Genomic DNA, 18,262 nt, shown 5'->3' with positions numbered 1-18,262 from the left:
GGCAGGTTGGCTGGGGCTGATGGGAATCATAGTCTAAGACACCTGGGAGCCACCCAGTTGGGGAAGACTGGAGCAGACAATACTGGGCCAGATGGATACATAGTTTGACCTGGTCTAAGGGAACTTCTTAGGTCCCCTCGCCCCACTCCTATTCTTGTTTTGATAATTGCAGCGTGACGTCTGCTGGTTTTTAACCTATAGAGCAGCCTCCCCCAACCTGGTGCCCTCCAGATGTGTTGGGAATGCAACTCCCATAATTCCCAGCAAGAGGAAAGCTGCTGTAGTGGTAGGCTCCACCACAACAGGTGCTGCAGGAGAAAAAGTTTTTAGGAGGACAGATTCTTTTGGAGATGGGGGTAGGGAAATGTTTAGAGAGCACCTACTTGCCCAATGAACTTCTTCAAGAGAAGTCCTGTTTAAGAAATGCAGACAGTGGGAGGCTGCATAAGGGGCCCTTAGGGAACATTCTGCCCACAGAGAATTGCTCAAAGTCTAGGCTGCAGGTTTTTAGCCAGTTTTGCAAAAGTCTTAACAGGGTTATAAATGTATTTTTATAATATTTATGTAATTTGATTAGATTAATTTTAGATGGGCTTGGTTTTTTAGAGTGCTAATTGAGTTTTATTTGGTCCTGCACTTTTATTATGTTACCATTGGATTTTTGGAGCCGGTGCCGGATGTATGTGTTTGGATACATAACTGTGAATGGTTGACTGTGCTGGGTAAGATAACAGAGATGGCCATTTGGGTCAAGAGAGTGGAGATGCTGCAGCTATTGCAGAGGTGGTCTGAGAAGTGTAAGGAACTAGGGTTGCTTAGTAGATGGGATTTGGGAATCCCAGGTCCAAATTGCTGCACAGCTGGGGATATCCATTGGATCTTTGCTGGCCAGAATCTATGGGCTGACCATTCCTCCAATATCATAGGGGATGAACGAGTAGCGAACTGTGTAGAGCAGGGGTAAGAAGAACTCAGGCTTGTAGGATTTGCTTTGTTTTTCTTCTAGAATCCAGAGATCCATAAGTGGTGCCAGGTGCAAGAAATGTAGATTTCTTTTTGTACCAGAACTGAATGGAGCTCACAGCCCTGCAACACAAAATTCTACTTCTGGTTACCCCCACCCCACCCCAGCTTTCTTAATTTCACCAGTATAATGCAGATCTCTGGGTTATTTGTGGTCAATTGGCAAGTGTTTCTGATCCCCAATTGTTTAACAGGGGTTGAAGGAGGAGAGTCGTTTTGTTCTTGTTAGACAGCTGGGAGTCAGACCCCCTTGGCAATCTCCTGCAAATAACCCAGAGATCTATCAGTAGATCTATCAGAACCTCTTGGCAATCTCCTGCAAATAACCCCAGAGATCTATTAGTAGATCTATCAGTAACCTTCTGCCTACCTCATGAGTAAAGTATTTGGAGCAGAGTGAAATAAATAACCATTGTTATATAAAAGCTAGGACTGCAACCTCTAACTCTGAGTTCTATTTTGAACAAGCTTTCTTGGGGACGGGGACGCTCCAGTGGTGGGCAGGGCCAAAGGCAGAGGTGGAGCCAAAAGGCAAAAGGGGCAGGGCAAAAATCCCCAGCCTGTTCTAGCTTGAAGCTTTTACTGCCAGTAACTGAGCCTTAGGAGAGGCATGTCAATGGCAGGCCCCATTTTCCTCTGCCAGCAGTATGGAGGAAAACTGGGCATGTTGGAGACAGGCATGGTTTTGCTAGATCCAAAGCCTCCTTGTTCCCCTGGCCAGAAATGCCCTAATACTGCGCTAACTGTGGGGCTGATGTAGTTATTTCCCTCCCACTGTCGCTACCCCATACCCCTCCCACCTTGGCTACAGCAAAACAGCAGGGGAATGGGAGTAGCGCTTGCTCCACCAGCAAGTCTACACCCCTCCACCCTTTAATGTAGAGACAAGGCAGGATTACTCTGATATTTATTTTGTTTCTGATGTAATAATAGCTCGTTTGTGGGTCTCTCTCTCTTTATCAGCATCACCTTCTGTTGTACAGCTGACAGAATGCAAGGTGGAACTCTGCACCTGAAGGGGAGCTAGGAGTGGGCTTGATTCTCAATGGCACCCATTAAGTTCTATGGAATGAAATATGAAGGTGGCAGTTGGCAATATCATTGGCAAAAGGACAAACCCTTCCTCCTATCCTCAAGAAACTGGGGTCCCACAATTTGGGGGGCAAGTTTGGCACCCACCCCAGCAATATCCCTAAGTACACCCTTTGACTGACTCCCATAGAAGTCAATGGGTACATTCTGAAAGTAGGAAAAATTAAGATGCTACACTTTGGGGCACTGTTACAGTTGGGGAAGAAGCTGCCCTGCCTGTGACATTGGATAGCCTAGTCTCTAATGAGAGGGATTTTGAAAGGAGGAGCAAATGTGCACCTGTGTTTCTGTGTTCCATTACACAGAACAGGAGTGGTGGCTAATTGTAGCCAATCTGGCTCTTGTCATACAACGATGAGAGAAATCTCAGCTGGCTTTATTCACAAAAAGGGCCTTGTGAATAGCACATTTCTGTGCATCTGAGTATCCCTGTGTGCCTCTTGAGAGCTGCTGGCCATGCTGTGCTGCTCTTGTCTTATTCTGGACTGCCAATGAACTAGTTTTCAATTACTGTCCTTCTTTCAGGGCTCACCAGCTACTGAAGATCCAGGTTGCGGCCCGTGAAAAAGGCTGCAGGACTAAGGTGAGCCAGAGGTGAGAGATTGGGGAAGGATGTGTGGGGTTGGAAAAAAAGATCTAGCCATTCATTATCTACCTTGGTGAACTCCTTAGCTCCTATGTGAAACTGTTGTTCGCAGACCCTGACAGATTTGTCCTTGCACCAGTCTGATGACCAGAATGGGGTTCCTGTTTGTAGGCCGTGGACAAGAAAAAGTATCCTTGGACTAGGCTCAGCCCTGGGACCTGCTTACAGTCGGTGGAGGCAGGTGGCTCAGATGTCAGTGGGGTGGTGAATATGCTCGAGAACTCTAAAGGAGCTATCCGAGGTGCTTATGACTGAAACTTGGAGCAGATTAACCAACTCACGGACACCATTGCCACCAGCCTCCACTTCTTGCAGCGCTAAGGCCAGTGTGGTGTAGTGGACAGAATACAAAACTTGGACCAGAAAGACTCGGCTTCAAATCCCCACTGCATTGTGCCATTGCGCCAGTCAATCTCTCTCCCTAGGTGTTCTGTTTCAAGAGCCCTGTCACAGTGAGGGCCTCGTGCCTTTGGGCACTGTGAGATCCGAGTTGCAGGGTGTCCACTATGGATCAGGTTCACACAGTGGTCTTGGGGCGACTCATGTTCAGTTGGATTCCAACCAAGCAGGAGTCTGATTTCTCAGAGGCAGGAACAGGGCAGCACCATGGAGAGCTCCACGTGATGCTGGGGTTGGAAGCCAGACAAGCTTGTCTGTATATTGCTCCAACAATGAGCCTTAAGTATGGTTTTGGCGGCATTAAAGCTGGTTAGCCCTGCTCCCATACCCTCTTAAAGGGGCCTGGTCTGTTTCAGCAGCCTCAAGCTGCAATGTGATGGCATCTTCATGGCTGGGGGCCTTAGAATCTGAGGGTGTCTGCTCCAGACACAGGGAGGCATGGCTGGTCAGTGGGGTCTTCCTGGGGGAGATGGAAACCTCATGACACTGTTCTGTAGTCAAATCCTTTCCTTGTTCTGTTAACTCAAGGGCCTCATCCCCTGAGGAGGGCGGGTTGGGGTCTTGTACCATGACTTCAGGCCAGCCTAATTCACAGGGTAGGATCGATCTGGTCAACTCCCATGTATGCCATCCTGAGCTCTGAGGATAAAGGACAGATACAAATGTGCATAATAATACTAATAAGAAGGGTCTGTTCTGGAACCCGTGATGTATCATCAATAAGAAAGTCTCCTTGAACATGCACAAAGCGTTTTTCTCTCACTGTTGAGGAACTACACACATCTCGGATTGTGAAAGAAAGCATAAGGCAGTACATAAGTGGGTCATACTATTAGCGCAAATGAAGCTGTGGTAGCAGAAACTAGGTTCTGAACTATGCCTAAGAAAAGAATCCAAATAATGTCTTGGTTGCGCAACCAGTTGCACATTCCGGTTGCACATAATGGCCAAGCGGTTACACAATGGAAAGATTCAGCAGAGCTCCGCTAACACTATTTGAGTTTGTGGATTGACTCCGTTGGATGCTGCTCATAATGCTTGTAAGCCACCTCAAATGGCCAAAGATGCAGGATATGTGGAATATAAATGCTTTAGCCACGTTTCTGTCGGGAGGACATTTCTCAGGGGCTCACCATAGCAAAATCTGAGAAAACAATGACCCCACCCTCCCTGGTCTTGGCCTCTTCGCCTTGTCCACTGACTGCGAACCACAGCAACAATGTGGTCCTGTTCTTTGACACCCTGCTGGCTGGGGATGATGGGGGTTACAGTCCAACACATCTAGAGGGCAGCAGGAGGGGAAGGCTGCTTTAAGCAGTGGTACTTTGGGAGTGTAGGGACTGGCAGAGCTGGTTTCCTGCTCTCGTGGGGTGTGGGGTTAATATTGCAACCCGGGGCCAAGTGTGGTGGTGGCCGCTGTTGTCTCCTCTGGTGCAGCCTTTTCTAAGGGGCAGGGTTCTCTTATTTGAGATGCAAAGCAATGCCGTGCATTGTTATCGCAAGGTGCGTCTCGAAGGGATATAGAAAAGAGAGGAATCCTAATTGCTGATATGCCCCTCCTCGCTGGGGGACTTGTATCTCAAGACAGTATCTATTTAACTTCCAGTAATAAACATGTCGCTGTCATTTTGCAAGGCTCTGAGTGATGCATTCTTTGTTCTTCCCCTCCCTCCTCCCTTCCTCTTTTCCTTTGTTCCTCTCAGCAGAAGAAACGCGCTCTGGACCCGCTTCGCCTGATGAAACAGAAGCGGCAGGGGGAGGTGTCTTGGAAGGACCCTTATCCAGGTGAATTGCAAGCCCTGGTCTCTGCTCTCACAGTGATGGAAACAGGCTTGCTTTTGAGCACTGGAGGCTGGTGGCTCCAATGTCAGTGGGATGGTGAATCGACTCCAGGTTTCATTCAGAACCAGCCAGAACTCTAAAGGATCTGCAGCACCTTTAGAGCTCTGACTGAAACCTGGAGCAGATTCACCACCCCACTGGCATCGGAGCCACCAGCCTCCACTGCTTTTGCGTTATGCTGTCGTTTCACATAAGTAACCCCCGGGGGACAGTTCTGCCTCCCGTAGGATGTACTCTATATACCAGAGCAGTGTGTATTTTGCATATTCATGAAGGTCTATTGATGTATGCATTTATTAAGATTTATACCCCACTCTACAATTGCATTATTAGGACAGCTAACAATAAAATGTTGAAAACACAATAAAATAACTAATTCATATAAATAAGTAAATAAAACAGCAAATCTATAAAATTAGCATAAAAATAATACTTGAGCCACAGTCAAACAGACCAGCAAAAGTTTTTAAAGCCAAGGGGAAAAAAAGGCTTTACCTGGTGCTAGAGAACTATCTGAATGGATGCCAGGTGAGTCTCTCTGGGGAGAGTGCTCCAAAGCTAGGATGCCACCACTGAAAAGGCCTTTCCCAATAACCACCGCAGCTGGCAGGGCAACCTGGAGAGAGATCCTTGAAGAAGATCTCAAAAATGGATTATGTTGGGATTTGGTGCATGTCAAAGACTTTTGCATCATCAGAGGAAGGCCAGGATTTCTTCTCAGTCATCCACAGAATAATTTTTTTAATTTATTTATTTATTTATTTATCATATTTATACCCCGCTCCTCAGCCAAGAAAGGCTCTTAGAGCGGCTTAATGGGCTCAAGTTACAGGAAACCAGAATCTAGTTGGACATCAGGAAAAACTTCCTGACTATTAAGAGTGGTACAACAGTGGAACCAATGACCTAGGGAGGTTGTGGGCTCTCCCACATTAGAGGCATTCAAGAGGCAGCTGGACAGCCATCTGTCAGGGATGCTTTGAGGTGGATTCCTGCACTGAGCAGGGGGTTGGACTCGATGGCCTTATAGGCCCCTTCCAACTCTACTATTCTGATTCTATGATTCTATGATAAGGCTTCTAGTGGCTGGAGAGCGGAAGCTTTCAGAAGCAACTCTCCCCTGCCTGCATTATCATGGTTAATGCAAGCCATTAAAACCTTAGGGGTCCTTCCACTGTATCAGGGATGGAGATGGTGTGATCCTCCAGATGTTTTGGCCTACAACTCCCATCATCCTTCACCATTGGCTATGCTGGCTAGAGCTGATGGGAGTTACAGTCCAACAATATCTGGAGGGCCACATGTTCCCCACCCTTTCCCTATGTTGCAGTGCAATCCTGCCTTCACCCCTTGCAATCACCTGACCGCTGTCCTTCTGTCTATAGATGGAGTTGTAAAACCTTACAGTCCAGTGCACCCCCTGGTGGTTCAGACCCGTCGCCCCGTTGTGCTCTCACCTGGCTGCTTAGCCCCACGGCTCATTAGGAACCTTCTGGACCTCCCTTCTTCGCATCAGGACTTCTTCTTGTGCCCGACTGGTAAGCTGGAGAGGTTGAGTGACTTGACCAGGAACATGGAAAAACAAGTGCCCTTCCTGAGTGGTCTTTCACTTTGAGACCACTCCTAGAAAGGAACCTTGCATTCGGCAGGGTGAGGTGATAGCCTCAGGTGGCAGGTGCTGGTGGGCAGCAGTGGCCGCCAAAGAGTCTTAGGACCCATCTTTTGTTATTGTTGTTGCCTCCCTTCACAGATACTCTTGATGAACAAAGAGTCTCCTCTGGCTCCTGCAAGAATAGTGTTAATGCTGATAGGATCTCTCCAAGCCAGAGGGATTATGGGAGGATCCGCTCCATCCAGGAGGCTGTTGGAAAGGTGAGGAAGTGGAGCGCAGCAACTTCAAGGCAGTGAGGCAGGGCTGGATTAAGTGTTATGCTAAGCAGGCTTCAGGGTGGGGCCCCTGCCAAACTGAAGCCCCCTGTCATTGTGATGCTACCCAAGTAAATGATCAAGGGGCTGGAGCATCTCCCCTATGAGGGAAGGTTACAACAGCTGTGATTGTTTAGCTTGGAAAGCAGGAAGCTAAGTGGAGACATGATAGAGGGTTACAAAAGTATGCATGGTGTGGAGAATGGGGGATAGGGAGACATTTTTCTCCCACTCCCAATGGGGACATCCTGTGAAGCTGATTGGTAGGAGATTCAGGACTGATAAAAGGAAATACTTTTTCACACAGCGCATAGTCGAGCTATAGAATTCACTACCGCAGGATGTAGTGATGGCCACCAGTTTGGATGGCTTTAAAAGGGGGGTTGGATAAATTCTTGTAGGAGAAGGCTATCAATGGCTACTCGTCCTGATGGCTGTCTGCCACCTCCAGTATCAGAGGCAGCAAGCCTATGTACACGAGTTGCTGGGGAACATGGGTGGGAGGGTACTGTTGCACTTGTGTCCTGCTTGTGGGTCCTTGGTTGACAGCTGGTTGGCCACTGTGTGAACAGAGTGCTGGATTAGATAGAGACTTGATCTGATGCAACATGGCTCTTCTTATGTTCTTATGAGTGACTTTAAAGCCTATTAAAATGCTCCTTAGAGCAGTGAGTGTAGGGCCATATTCTCTGATGCAGGAAACACAATGCAGAACTGAATGAGCCATGCTCTCCATTTTTGGTGGATTTCAAAACTGGGATCAAGGTATGAGCTGATCTGGCAAGAGAAAGCAAAGGAGATATTTTTTCCTATGGGAATTAGACAGGAATGGAACCCAGGAGAACATCAGAGGAGCCATGCTTGACTAGCCTTCAACCAGGTGATGATGGGCAGCCTGCAAGCAGGACAGGAGTGCCACAGCCGCCTTTCACTCATGTTCCGCAGCAACTGGTATTGAGAGGCATCCTGCCTCTGATACTGGCGGTACCATACAGCCGTCATGACTAGCATCCATTGATAGCCTCATCTGATAGTCATCATGATAGCCATGTATGCATAGTTCTGGGCACTTTACATCTGGGCACTTTACATCCTTTGATCAAGCTGGGGTGGAAGACTGATTGGAAATTAGGGCTGCCTGCATCTTGTGGCTGCCTCTGAGAGTTGTGAGCAAGCAGTTGCAACGACAGGGGAAGTTTCACTTGCTGATTTCCCCCCCTGTCATGTGGTTGTTACACAGGATAAAAGTTAGCAACCACAGGAATGAACAGTTGCTCCATAGATCAGGGTTTTTCAACCTGGCACCCCCAAATGTGACAGGCTACAACTTGCATCATCCCCAGTGAGCATGCTAGCTGGGGGTGATGGGAGTTGTAGTCCATCATATCTGGAGGGCACCAGGCTGGGGAAAGTTGCATTAAGCCCTGTTAAGCTCCTTGATTCCCTATGTGTGTGTGTGTGCAAATGGAGTAGTGATTGAAGGTTATGTTTGTTCAAATAGCGTCGCTCAAGTCCTCATTTCATCACATTTCATCTTCTTTACCATCTCCCGAAGAGGGGTTCTTCCCAGTGCAGAGCTGAAAGCTAGCAGGCCCTGTAGGTCTGTGGGGTGATGGCATACTTGGCTAGGCCAGCAGACTGAGTGTCCCTGAAGGGGGCTGCAGGGATCCCCTCCCGCCCAGACATTTTGGACACCCAGTCTATTATATATCAGCTGACCCTGCCCTTCGGTTCTCTCTTTCTCTTCATAGGGCTGGCTGTAAATCCCTTCTTTTAATGGAATTACTATTGGAAAAGCAATGATATTTCACACTGTGGGGTTTGATTTAATGTAACTTGTCAGGGACGGGTTATTTCTTTTCCATTTAAATCACTAAATCTGTTGGATTTCCTTGCAGAATAAACACTGCCTGCTAGAACTGGAGGTCCAGGTGGTGAGGGATCTAATTAAAAATGAAATATACCCCATCGTTATCCATGTCGAGGTCACTGAGAAGAACATCAGGGGAGTCAGGTATGAAGAGCCTGTCTCTGGATTGACACAAGTTATGGGGTGGCTGGGAAAAAGCTAATCTCTTCCAGTGGATCAGGCAGAAACATGGTCTGGAAGGGGAGTTGCTTTTCAAACAGGATACTAGTTTGTTTGCTTACCGGCTGGTGTGAGACTCTGTTTCTCTCTTGAGGGCTTTGGATTGTATTGGTTGCAGGAGCGGTAATATGAAATGTTGCTATAGCAGGGTGCCTTACAGTGTAATCCTATCCATGTTTTCTCAGAGGTAAGGCCCACTGTCTTCAATGGGGTTTTCTCCCAGTTAAGTGTGCATAGGATTGCAGCCATAATCTTCACATGGATGCCATTGAACCTTAAGTATTGGCATTTGATTACCTGTTGTAGAAACTGGTGCTGCCCACCCATAATCTTATATGTGTGAATAATTATACACCTAGGGGTAGACAACCAGGTGCCCTCCAAAGGTTTTGGACTATAGCTCCCATCAGCCTCAGACAGCATGAACTGGTATTTATTATTATTATTACATTTATATTTTCCCTTTATTTCCTCTTGCAAGGGGAAAAAGGAGGGTTTACGTGGCTCTCCTCCTCCTCTTCATGTTATCCTCACAATAACCCTGTGAGGTAGGTTAGGCTGGGAGTCAGTGACTGGCTCAAAGTCACCCACTGAGCTTCATGGCCAAGTGGGGACCACAACCCAGATCTCCTGAGTCTCAGTCCAACACTCTAACCACTACACCACACTGGCTCTTGATTTTGGAAGCTGTAATTTAAAACACTTGCAGGGCACCAGGTTGCCTGTCCCTGAGTTAGAGACCCAATTTCTCTATCCCGTCCCTCTGTGTTAAGAGACTGGCTGGGGAAAACCAATGTACTGGGCAGTATGGCAGATGCAGCCGCCAGCTCTTTAACGTCATTTAGTGCTTGTGGAAACTGGGGAGAAGGAGAAGGCAGGGGGGCAGCGGCTGTCTGTGTACCCCCTGGTTCACAATATATTTTCTCCATGCTGTCCTGTACATGGCAGAGAATTGAGATAAGCAGCTGTCTTGCATGTGTTTGAACTGTCCCTTAGTTTTCATTATAAAACAGAGTATATTTCTTACCCTCAATGCTACAACTGTCTCCCACCAACACCCCAAGTGCAGAATAAATAGGTATTTTGTGCTGAATGTTCAAAAAATGGGGGAGTGGCTGTTCACGTGCCTGAGAGCACAGCCTCTGCCTGGCCTCCACCGTGCTCTCTGCTTGCTGTTCCTTCTCCCACCCCGTGTTGAAAATTCAAGCCTTATTTGCAGTGCCCTGGCTGAGAACACGAGGCATCCACGTCTAGCCTGGAAGGTGTAGGGATACACTTTTGGAGGTCCTTCACAGTCTGGCCATGGTATTTGTTCAGAGGCCTTTCCAGAAAGAAGGGGGAGAGAGGGAGGGAGGTTTGGTCGGTCCAGTGCTGTCTCTGGGTTTTTGAGAGCCCTTGTCTAGGGCAAGACACCTTCCATGGGCCCAATCACTCAGTGAGTCTACCTTCTCACTGCCACTAGCTGCTCCTGCTCCCCATCCTCTTTCTCATCATGGTTTCCCCCTTGCTAGCTTGACATGCAGAGAGCCAGCGTGCAAGTAGGTAGTGGCATCCACTGCTCCTCATAGAATAGCACATTTTATGCAAGTCTGTGTCCTCATTTGTCCTCTTGTTTGGATATGAATTTCATGGTTTATTTGATGATGCATAAGCGGCCACCCTTATAGAATCATAGAATCATAGAATAGCAGAGTTGGAAGGGGCCTACAAGGCCATCGAGTCCAATCCCCTGCTCAATGCAGGAATCCACCCTAAAGCATCCCTGACAGATGGTTGTCCAGCTGCCTCTTGAATGTCTCTAGTGTGGGAGAGTCCACAACCTCCCTAGGTAACTGATTCCATTGTCGCACTGCTCTAACAGTCAGGAAGTTTTTCCTGATGTCCAGCTGGAATCTGACTTCCTGTAACTTGAGCCCGTTATTCCATGTCCTGCACTCTGGGAGGATTGAGAAGAGATTCTGGCCCTCCTCTGCTATCATGTCTCCCCTCAATCTTCTCTTCTCCAGGCTAAACATGCCCAGTTCTTTCAGTCTCTCTTCATAGGGCTTTGTTTCCTGGTCTGAGTTAGAGTGAGAGATAGAGCAGCCTCTTTCGAGTAGGGCTGTGGCTCATGGGTAGAGCACCTGCTTTGCGTGCAGATGGTCCCAGCTTCAATCCCCGGCATCTCCAGGTAGGGCTGAAAAAACTCCTCCCTGAAAGCCTGCAGAGCCGTTGCCCATCAGTGTTGACAATACTGGGCTAGATGGACCCATAGTCTGATTTGGGATAAGGCAGCTTTCTATGTTCCCTAACACACAGGTTTCAGTGGTGAAGAGGAGGAGCAATTCCAGGATGTTCTTGTCAATGGGCTTCTGCTGGGGTGTAGCCCTCAGCAGGTGCCTGACCATGCATGCCCTTGACACTGGGTTGGACCTGGTGTGTGTGTCCTTAGCTGTCAAATGTTTAAGACAGTTCAGCCAAAAAGTCCTGAACGTCTGTAAGTAACAGAAGTGTAATCTAATCTGTAAGTAGTGCACCCTTCCCCGAACCGGGTGCCTTCCAGATGAGTTGTATTACAACTCCCATCATTCCCAGCCAGCATGCCCATTGTCTTCTGATGGGGGAAGCTGCACTCTTGCAACGGGCAATGCAAACTCTAACATGAAGCCTTTGTTTGGCGGCCCATCAGTTCTTGGGAACAGCCCATTAGGCTTCTGCAGCCTTAAACTAACATGCTTGACTTAGCCCGTCTCTGCTAATGCATTATTCACAGCACCTAGAAGAATATATGGATGGTGGATTTCTCCTCTTCTTTGCTTCCCTCCTAGGAGCTTACTCGGGAAGCCAGGGCAGCGCGATTCCGAGGTGCTGAAGCAGTGCCGGCAGGCCGAATGGTCTCTCCACACCTTGCCGTGCTCGTGGGCCAGGGTGGACCCTCAGTCCTGGGGGAGTGCTGAGGAGTTGGTGAAAGTGGTGCGGGCTCACATCTTCCAGGAGCAGACCAGGGTAGTGTGGGTGGAGGACAGCGATATGTGATTGGCTTCCTGACGCAGGAAGGGGTTGGTTGTCTTTGATGGGAGCGGCGGGTCTCCAACCAGAACAGTGGCCTCTGCAGGACAGGGGCTCGGACTCCAGGATCCATCGAGGTTCTCCCAAACCTTTGATACACTCTGCACATCCTTGGCCTTCGGTGCACGCTTGGCCCATGTGACTTCTCTGTGGTCTGGTCATTTCTTTTGCTAAGCTGCTTAGAAAACTGGAGGAAACCCCTGTGGAATGCACCTCTCCGGTTCACTCTTTCCCCAGCCATAAGGATTATAAGAACATAAGAAGAGCCCTGCTGGATCAGACAAAGGGACCATCTAGTCCAGCACTCTGTTCACACAGTGGCCAACCAGCTGTTGACAGGAACCCACAAGCAGGACACAGGTGGAACAGCACCCTCCCACCCATGTTCCCCAGCAACTGGTGTATACAGGTTTACTGCCTCTGATAAGAAGAGCCATGCTGGTGGGTCAGAGCAAAGGCCTATCTAGTCCAATATTCTGTTTCCCACAGCAGCCAACCCAATGTCTATGGGAAGTCCACAAGCAGGACATGAGTGAGACCGCAAGTGGCACACAGAGTCCTATTGCCCCATTGCAACTGGCCGTCACCTAGCTCGTCAGCCGCCTCCACCCTGCTCTCCCAGACCCTTCATTCTTCCCTGTGTGCTCCGTGACTCTTGTCTCTACCTCAGTTCACATCCCAATGGAAGCGTGTGCTCATGGTTGGGTGGGGTGGGGATGCGTTCCCCTGCCTCAGCACCTACGGACATGCGGCGTCCCCTCAGCCGGAGTGACAGTAAGTGGGTTTGTGAGACTTTCTCATCGTTGTGAGCTTTTGTGTGTGTATAAATTATGAATAGACTCCTTTTATCGTTAGGTCCGTGTATAAAAGAAGAGAATTAAATAGCATTTTACAATGAAAATGAATGACTGGCTGCTTCTTCCAAGGTTAGCTGAAAGGGAGTGCAGGGAAGGGCCGAGTTCATTCTTGCCTAGCTCCTAGGCCTGACCCCTGTTGGGTCTTCACTCCTTCCTCTCTGTCTAGTGTCTCCTTCCTGGGTCTTATGAAAGAGCCTTTTCTAGGGAAAGAGTTGTGGGCATGTGGCCTATGGACTGTTCTTGGGCAGCTACTTGTTCCTGCAACTTTCTCTGGCTGTGCTGTTCTTTCAGAAACAATGGAAGATTCTGGGCCCAGAACGGTCCTGAGAAGGCCAGGTGTTGCACTTTATCCACTCAACATAAAATCTCCTTTTTCCTTCCACTCAGCCCTTCTACCTCTTGGGCTAAGATAAAGTTCAAGGGCCAGGGGTGGACACCACTGTCTCCCACCACCCCATATTTTTTTTTGTGGGGGGAGACATTCATAGTATCTATGGAGCACCTGAAGGGTCAAAATTAGCTTGTTTGCTAGCTAGATTGGACCCTTTTAGCACTCTGTAGTCACTGTGAAGTGCCAAAGGGTCCAATTTAGCTTGCAAACCAGTTGATTTTGACCCCTTTGGGGCTCTGTAGTGCTATAGATGACTTTTTTTTTATTTTTCAATGTCTGGGAGGGGAGGGAAGCCCATGGGGAGAGGTTTGGGGGGGGGAAAGTGACCCATGGACTTCCTGAAGTTGTCCACTCTGCCTAAGACAGTTCAATCCTGTGCTTTTTGTCTTATCCCCTCTCTTTGAACATTGGAGACAAGAATAAAGTGGAGTAAAACAGGGATAAGTGGGATAAGTTAAATGCATGGAGGGAAGGGAAAGGGAGAGTAGGAATTGGCAAGGAAAATAATAGCATCTACGCTGTCTTATGATACATGGCTGAACTCCTATCTTGCCTTCTCAATGGGCCTCTGGGAATGATTTAATCTTGAGAGACTGTCTATTCACATTTCCTGTTGCCTCTACTTAGTTTTTTTAAAAAAAAGAAAAGAAAAGAAAATGAAAACTAGAACCTAAAACCCACTAACTGGACTCTGGTGCAAAACAACAACAAAAAACACCTACACTTGAGAATTCAAGAATTTTGAACCCAGGAATTTGATTTTAAGTACCAGAACTGAACGGAATGCTCGGTCCTTGCATACAAAACCCATTCCTGGTTACCCCAACCTTCCTTTGTTTCAGCAGTATAAGTGGTGGTGGTGGTGGTTGGGAGTCATTTTGTTGCTGCTGTTGTTAAACAGTTGGGAGCAAGCTATTTTTGCCAATATATTGCAGATTACCCAGAGATCTACCAGTAGCTAGTGGCCGAGCACAAGATGGCACATGTGTCAGCACGAGCTTTCACAGACTACAGTCCCCTTTGTTAGAGGCAGGAAGCATTAACCTGAGTTACAGGGTTAGGCATGAGGCTTTTAACACACACCTTAACTAAGGCTTCTGCTTTAGATTCTTTGCAGGATTAAGTTCAGCTTTACACCTTTACACATGCTCCCCTCCACCGGGGTTTTTCTTCCTCTTCCTTTCCTCATGTTCATTATACAACCACTAGATGACAATGTGGTATAGCAGAACTGCACAATTACACAGAGAGTATATAAATGCCATATACAGTATACCTGACTTTCCTTAGAAGAAAAAATGATAATAGTTGCAAAGCATGGGAGAACCTCTGGAGGATCACAACGTCATGTAAAGGACCTGCAAACTACCATGAGTGAGCAATTGCGAGCGCACAATAAAACACTCATGTAGAAAGCCTCATGGTTTGAGGCAGGGGATTGTAAACATTGGCCAGGGCAAAAGGGAATGCAGAAAATACAGACTTTGAAAATTATGTGATTAAGAGTGGCCGTTCACAGAACACTTGAAGGTGATAATGTGTGAAGTGGATCATAGTCCATGAAAGCATACACCAAAATAGATTTGTTGGTCTTTAAGGTGCCATAATATCATTTCTTGTTTTTGCTGCAGCAGGCTAATATGGCTGTCCCTCTGGAAATTGTAAGTGCAGATGTAACAAGTAGGACACAATCCTATGCTTGTTTAGACAGAAAAAAGCCTTTCAATTCCCAACACTGGAATGTTGAGTTGTAGGACTTTTTTTCTGTGTAAGCATGCATAGGCTTACACCCTTAATCTATTAGGACTTTTAAAATAAACATTTCTCTCACCAGTGACATTTTCCTGCCAGCTATGGTAGTAGAGAGCCAAGAAGTTGCTGCCCCTAAAATAAGCCAGGATCTCAAAATTATTTCACGCTGAGTCTCCATAGTATGAAAGTTAAGCCGATGACAGGTGTGAACTCTGGCGTGGCTCTCACTTCTGATCTTTGGGTATTTGTTGTGCAATCTGGAATAACTGAATGTGAGCCAGAGTGGAAGATTATATCAAGAGGCTTCATCCATCTTTGGCAGATGGATAGGCAGGTTTTCAGCTATTTGTTCACTCAGGACTTTCTGCATTCAGTACACACGCTTAAGATTCATGGGGGGGAAACAAGAAAGAGTTGGTCAATGACCAGCTTAGGTGAAACAGTGGGAGGCCTGGACTAATAAAACACAAGATCCCTGCTGGATCAGACCAAAGGTCCATCTAGTCCAGCATTCTGTTCACGCAGTGACCATCCAGCTGCCGATGGGATACCCACAAGCAGGACATGAGTGCAACAGCACCTTTCTGCTCATCTTTCCCATAAACTGGTGTGCACAGGCATGCTTCCTCTGATACTAGAGGTAGCATATAGCCTTCAGGACTAGTAGCCACTGATAGCCCTCACCTCCTGGTGAAGGTTAGGGTTCTGCTCCCCTGCCTAATATCCATTGTGCCACTTTTAACAGCCTCGCTATAACTCCAAGAGCTACTCAACAGAGCTTATACCGTTTCCCATCACTAGGGCCTTAGCTAGACCTAAGGTTTATCCCGGGATCGTCCCGGGGTCATCCCTGTTCATGTAAATGACACACAGGATATCCCGGGAGCAGGCAGGGACGACCCCAGGATAAACCTTAGGTCTAGCTAAGGCCTAGGACTCTGTGCTCTTACGGTTCCACCAGTCTTAGGTAGAAGGCTTATTCAGGTTAAGGTGCTGGTGGTGGTGATGATGATTCATTAGAAGATTTACCCCACTACGTATTGAATTTCCCATTGGAGGCTGGTGGCTCTGAGATCAGTGGGGTGGTGCATCCGCTCTGGTTTCAGTCAGAACTCTAAAGGAACTGTCCAAGGTGCTGAACCCCAGCCCCAACTTGTGTTCAGCACATTGGATAGCTCCTTTTGCAGTCTGATTGGTTCTGACTGAACCCCGTGGTGGATTCACCACCCCACTGACATCAGAGCCACAGGCCTCCACTGAAGTTACCCTATTTGCACAGTGGTGTAGGGGGAATTTTGAAGTGCAGCAGGCCCTCGTCATCACAGTCCCCATAACCATGCCCCCGAGGAGAGTCCAAAAATGCAGGCAACTCTGTGGACCCCACCCCTGCTCCGTATTACATATGTCTTTTTTAGGTATTTTGGTAAGCTCATGGATCTTGATTACCCATTCAAAACCAAGCCACCCCCAAATACTTTGCAATACAACAGGAACAGCTCAAAACAATATATTTTGAGATATATTGAGATACCTGTGTGTGAGAGAGAGAGGGAGAGGGAGAGGGAGAGGATGTCATTGACCCTGCTGCTAATCATAATATCCTGACACTTGGACCATAGAAATAAGGCACAAATATCTTGCATCTGATGAAGTGAACTACTGCCCACCAAAGTGTACGCCATAATAAAGAGTCTTGGACGTGCTACAAACTCTTGGGTGGTTTTGCTCCAACAGAACAACATGGCTATCCAGCTGAAAATGGATATCTAGGATTGCTTCTTGCCAACAGTTTTTCTCCCCCAAATGCTAAATCAATTAGAGAAATTGAATTTCTATTGGCCAATAGTAATAAGCTATGTAACTAAAGAAATATCTTTCTGTATTCTGAAGGGTGTTTTTTCTGCATATGTGATGGATGGTTTTAATTACTAGATAATTTGATAACTTGTATGCTGGTTATCTCATCTTATGAGTATGTGTATATTTTCTTAGATTTTGGCTTATGATCAAACAGAAGTAAGCATGGCTGGCTGGGAATGCTTGGAGTTGTAGGATTATTATTTTTTGTCTAAATATAAATAGATCGGCCCGTTAATACATTTGATTTAACAGCTCTTCAGCTGCAAAAGAGGATGCCATTGCATATTTTCTCTGCCTTTACTTCCCTTGTCTTGTTGCTCACCCACCCCTTCACCTGCTGTGGGACACTATAAGAATCTTACCTGGGACTCTTAGATGGGAGAGGAGGAGGAGTCAAATGTAGCTTAGCTTTGCAAGCGCCATTACATGGAAGATCTAGAGCTTTTCTACATGAGGAACTTAATCGGCTCTTAATCCTTTTTCGGTTTTGTCACAAAACTGAGATCTGAGCACTACAATATGAGTGTTTCCTTTCTTGCTTTTCCACTACATAACCTCTAGGTGGCAGTGTGGAATAGCAAAATGCGCAAATACACAAGAGGAAATTCTTTCACTTTCACAATTAAATGCCACATTTTTCCTGCTCTAAAGAGAGTCACTGAGAGTACTGGTTAGACACAGAAGTGGAACTGGAGGGTTACAACATTGGCTAAAGAACCCATAACAACTATGATTAGGGAATGATGAGCACACGATAAATGCCTCATGAAGAAAAGCCCCTATAGTTCCATGGTTCAATCCCAGGCTTTGGTAAAAGTGCCTGGCTTTGCACATTGTGCTCTTTTCATGGTGAAGGTGGTGGGGACCATAGCTTAGTGGTAGAATGCATGTTTTGCATGCAGAAGGTCTCGGGTTCAATACCTGGCATCTCCTGTAAAAAATGGATTGGAAAATGGGTAATAGGAAAGAGCCATTCCCAGTCAGATTAGACAGTACTGGGCTAGATGGACAAAAAGCCTGACAAGGCATAAGGCAGCTTGGTATAAATGCTGGGATACTCGGGAGAAGGGCAGTGGAGGCTAGTGGCTCTGATTCTGGTGGGGCTGTGAATCCATACTGGGTTTCAGTTGGACCTCCAAAGGAGCTATCCCAGGTGCTGAACCAAATTTGGGGATAGATTCAGCACCTTGGATAGCTCATTTAGAGTTCTGGGTGGTTCTAACTGGAACCTAGGATGGATTCGCAGCTCCACCAAAACCGGAGCCACGAGCCTCCACTGGAGAAAGGGATTGGGAGGATTCCAGTTTACATCCCCATTTCAAGACAGAACAGTTCTC

The 18,262-nt window shown here is 47.2% G+C and overlaps 2 protein-coding genes across 5 annotated transcripts in view; one reads left to right on the top strand and one right to left on the bottom strand.

The window, feature by feature from the left end:
* CARD10 (caspase recruitment domain family member 10) overlaps positions 1–13,018 on the top strand; it is a 52,327-nt gene extending 39,309 nt beyond the window's left edge. For 3 of the 4 annotated variants that reach the window (XM_063133497.1, XM_063133495.1, XM_063133496.1), the window contains exons 16-21: positions 2,641–2,698; positions 4,864–4,945; positions 6,388–6,540; positions 6,753–6,874; positions 8,827–8,942; positions 11,825–13,018. In XM_063133497.1, the coding sequence (XP_062989567.1) occupies positions 2,641–2,698; positions 4,864–4,945; positions 6,388–6,540; positions 6,753–6,874; positions 8,827–8,942; positions 11,825–12,032 (739 nt within the window). In that variant the 3' untranslated portion in view covers positions 12,033–13,018. The remainder of the gene's footprint in view (positions 1–2,640; positions 2,699–4,863; positions 4,946–6,387; positions 6,541–6,752; positions 6,875–8,826; positions 8,943–11,824) is intronic. The other variant, XM_063133499.1, reaches the window with a different exon arrangement.
* Positions 1–18,262, bottom strand: part of CDC42EP1 (CDC42 effector protein 1) — a 258,720-nt gene that overhangs the window by 118,463 nt on the left and 121,995 nt on the right. The gene's annotated exons all lie outside the window — the stretch shown is intronic.

Source organism: Elgaria multicarinata, chromosome 9 (genome assembly GCF_023053635.1).
Source record: "Elgaria multicarinata webbii isolate HBS135686 ecotype San Diego chromosome 9, rElgMul1.1.pri, whole genome shotgun sequence".
NCBI lineage: Eukaryota > Metazoa > Chordata > Lepidosauria > Squamata > Anguidae > Elgaria > Elgaria multicarinata.
This window is presented reverse-complemented; position numbering and strand designations above follow the sequence as displayed.